This window comes from Talpa occidentalis, unplaced genomic scaffold, assembly GCF_014898055.3.
Source record: "Talpa occidentalis isolate TD23 unplaced genomic scaffold, MPIMG_talOcc4v2.1 talOcc4.2, whole genome shotgun sequence".
Lineage (NCBI taxonomy): Eukaryota > Metazoa > Chordata > Mammalia > Eulipotyphla > Talpidae > Talpa > Talpa occidentalis.
In genome coordinates, this window is record NW_023602073.1 from 28,032,066 (window position 1) to 28,034,176 (window position 2,111).

Below are 2,111 nucleotides of genomic sequence, written 5' to 3' on the forward strand. Positions count from 1 at the left end.
GGAAGTAAATATTATACAGATTTTTTCCAAAATCTATGAACTGAACAGGAGAAAATATAAATATAGATTAATTATAATTATTAGATAATGGATTCTTATAGAGATATTACATCACAGAAAACATCAGAGTTAATTTAAATACCATGTATTTTCCATAAAAAGATAAATGCTACATAAAAAAAGTGGAAATAAACATGTTTGTTTATTTTATAAATTTCCATTACATACAAATTAACAAATCTGCATTTCCCAGAATTTATGTATATTCCATCACCTATCTCAAAAATCAAATATCAAAGTAGTCACATTTTATTTACATTGAAATGAGAAAAACTTAGAACAAATAAGAAATGAATATGACTTTCACATTGAATGAATATGACTTTTCACACACTTTCACATTCTTTAACATGTCTCTTTATCATTATAAAGAAGTAATAGACTGAAATAGCAAAAACATTTTGCCCAATATATTTTACATGGGAGTGCAAGTTTCTTTCCAAATTAGTGTTTTTGAATTCTTTGAGTAGATATCTAGGAGTGGAATTTCTGGGTCACATAACAGATCCATTTTTAATTTTTTGAGAGACCTCCAAACTTTTCACTAAGGATTGATCTATGGAAATTTAAAATAAATTAAATACATACAACTTTCTGTTTAATAGTCTTTTGTATTTTATAACAAAAATAAAAATGCCTAATTACCTGTTTTCCTGAAGACATGCCATAGCAAGAGATATAAAAAGAGTAGAATTGTTATACTGTTTGCATCTAAAAATATTCATATGTAAGCATTTTTATTAACTGATCCCCATAATTTTTTGATTAATGTCTCAGTGAAAATTAAAGATAATTACTAAATATATTTCACTTTATATACAATCTAACACTTTTCTATTATTTACAGTTCCTCTTTGATTTTGTAGACTCCTGATCAAGTCTCATCAGCTTCTTCAGCGCATCCTTCATGTCCTTATTCCGTAAGGTATAAATAAGAGGGTTGAGACTTGGAGTGATGATGGTGTAAAAGAGGGTGAGGAACTTGCCCTGCTCTTTGGAGGCACTGTTACCTGGTCGCAGGTACATGTAAATTATAGTTCCATAGAAGATGGACACCACAGTGAGATGAGATCCACAGGTATTCATTGCTTTTCGTTGGCCTGCTTTTGACTTCATTCTCACCACGGCTTTAGCAATGTAGCCATAGGATATGAGAATAAGGGTGAGGGGTGTAAGGACAATGACAATGCCTAAAGCAAACACAGACATTTCAACTGTTGTGGTATCTATACAAGCAATCTTGACCATGGCTGGCAACTCACACAAGAAATGATCCAGAACATTGTTTCCACATCGAGGCAAATTCAGTGTGAGTGAGCATAAAAGTACAGAATTGGCCAAACTGATGCTCCAGACCGTGATAATCATCTTGATACACAGGTGTGGGTTCATGATTACCAAATAATGCAGGGGCTTACAGATAGCTGTGAAACGATCATAGGACATAACAGCCAGGAGAAGGCACTCAACAGAACCCAGCCACATATAAACATAGAGTTGAATGGCACAGCCCATAAAACTGATGGTCTTATCAGGTCCCCACAAGTTAACCAGCATCTGGGGGATGATGCTGGTTGTGAAACACAGATCTAGAAATGATAAATTCCTCAGGAAAAAATACATTGGTGTTTGGAGTTTGGGATCCAGGAGAGATGCAAGAATGATGGCTGTGTTACCCACCAATGTAATTAAGTAGAAGACGCTGACAATTCCTGACAGAATCATTTCCAGTTGGGGATGTTCAGAGAAGCCCAGCAGAATAAAACCGTATTGAGAAGTATAATTCCTTTGGTCCATAGTCCTTCAAGTCCCAAATCCTAGAGTGAGAAGAGTAGGAGGAAGAGGTGAGGAGAATGAGGATGGAGATGAAGAAGAGGAAATAAAGAAGAAGAGAATGAGAAGGAGGAAGAGGATGAAATATAGACAGCGAAGGAAGGAAAATAAATTTGTCAACACAGATTATCTAAATAATTTAATTAAACACAGATCTAAATAAAGGAAGATGATTTGTACTAAAAATTAAAAACAGTGGGTTAAAGATTACTGCCAAG

General features: G+C 34.1%; 1 protein-coding gene across 1 annotated transcript; it reads right to left on the reverse strand.

Moving 5' to 3' along the window:
- Positions 1-897: 897 nt before the first annotated feature.
- Positions 898-1,857, reverse strand: LOC119253130 (olfactory receptor 2W1). The gene has a single exon (XM_037520776.1). The coding sequence runs from the start codon at positions 1,855-1,857 to the stop codon at positions 898-900; it is 960 nt and encodes a 319-aa protein (XP_037376673.1).
- Positions 1,858-2,111: the final 254 nt, after the last annotated feature.

Bases quoted from the DNA above. Each gene is read 5' to 3' on its own strand.
- LOC119253130 (XM_037520776.1), bottom strand. From the start codon at position 1,857: ATGGACCAAAGGAATTATACTTCTCAATACGGTTTTATTCTGCTGGGC.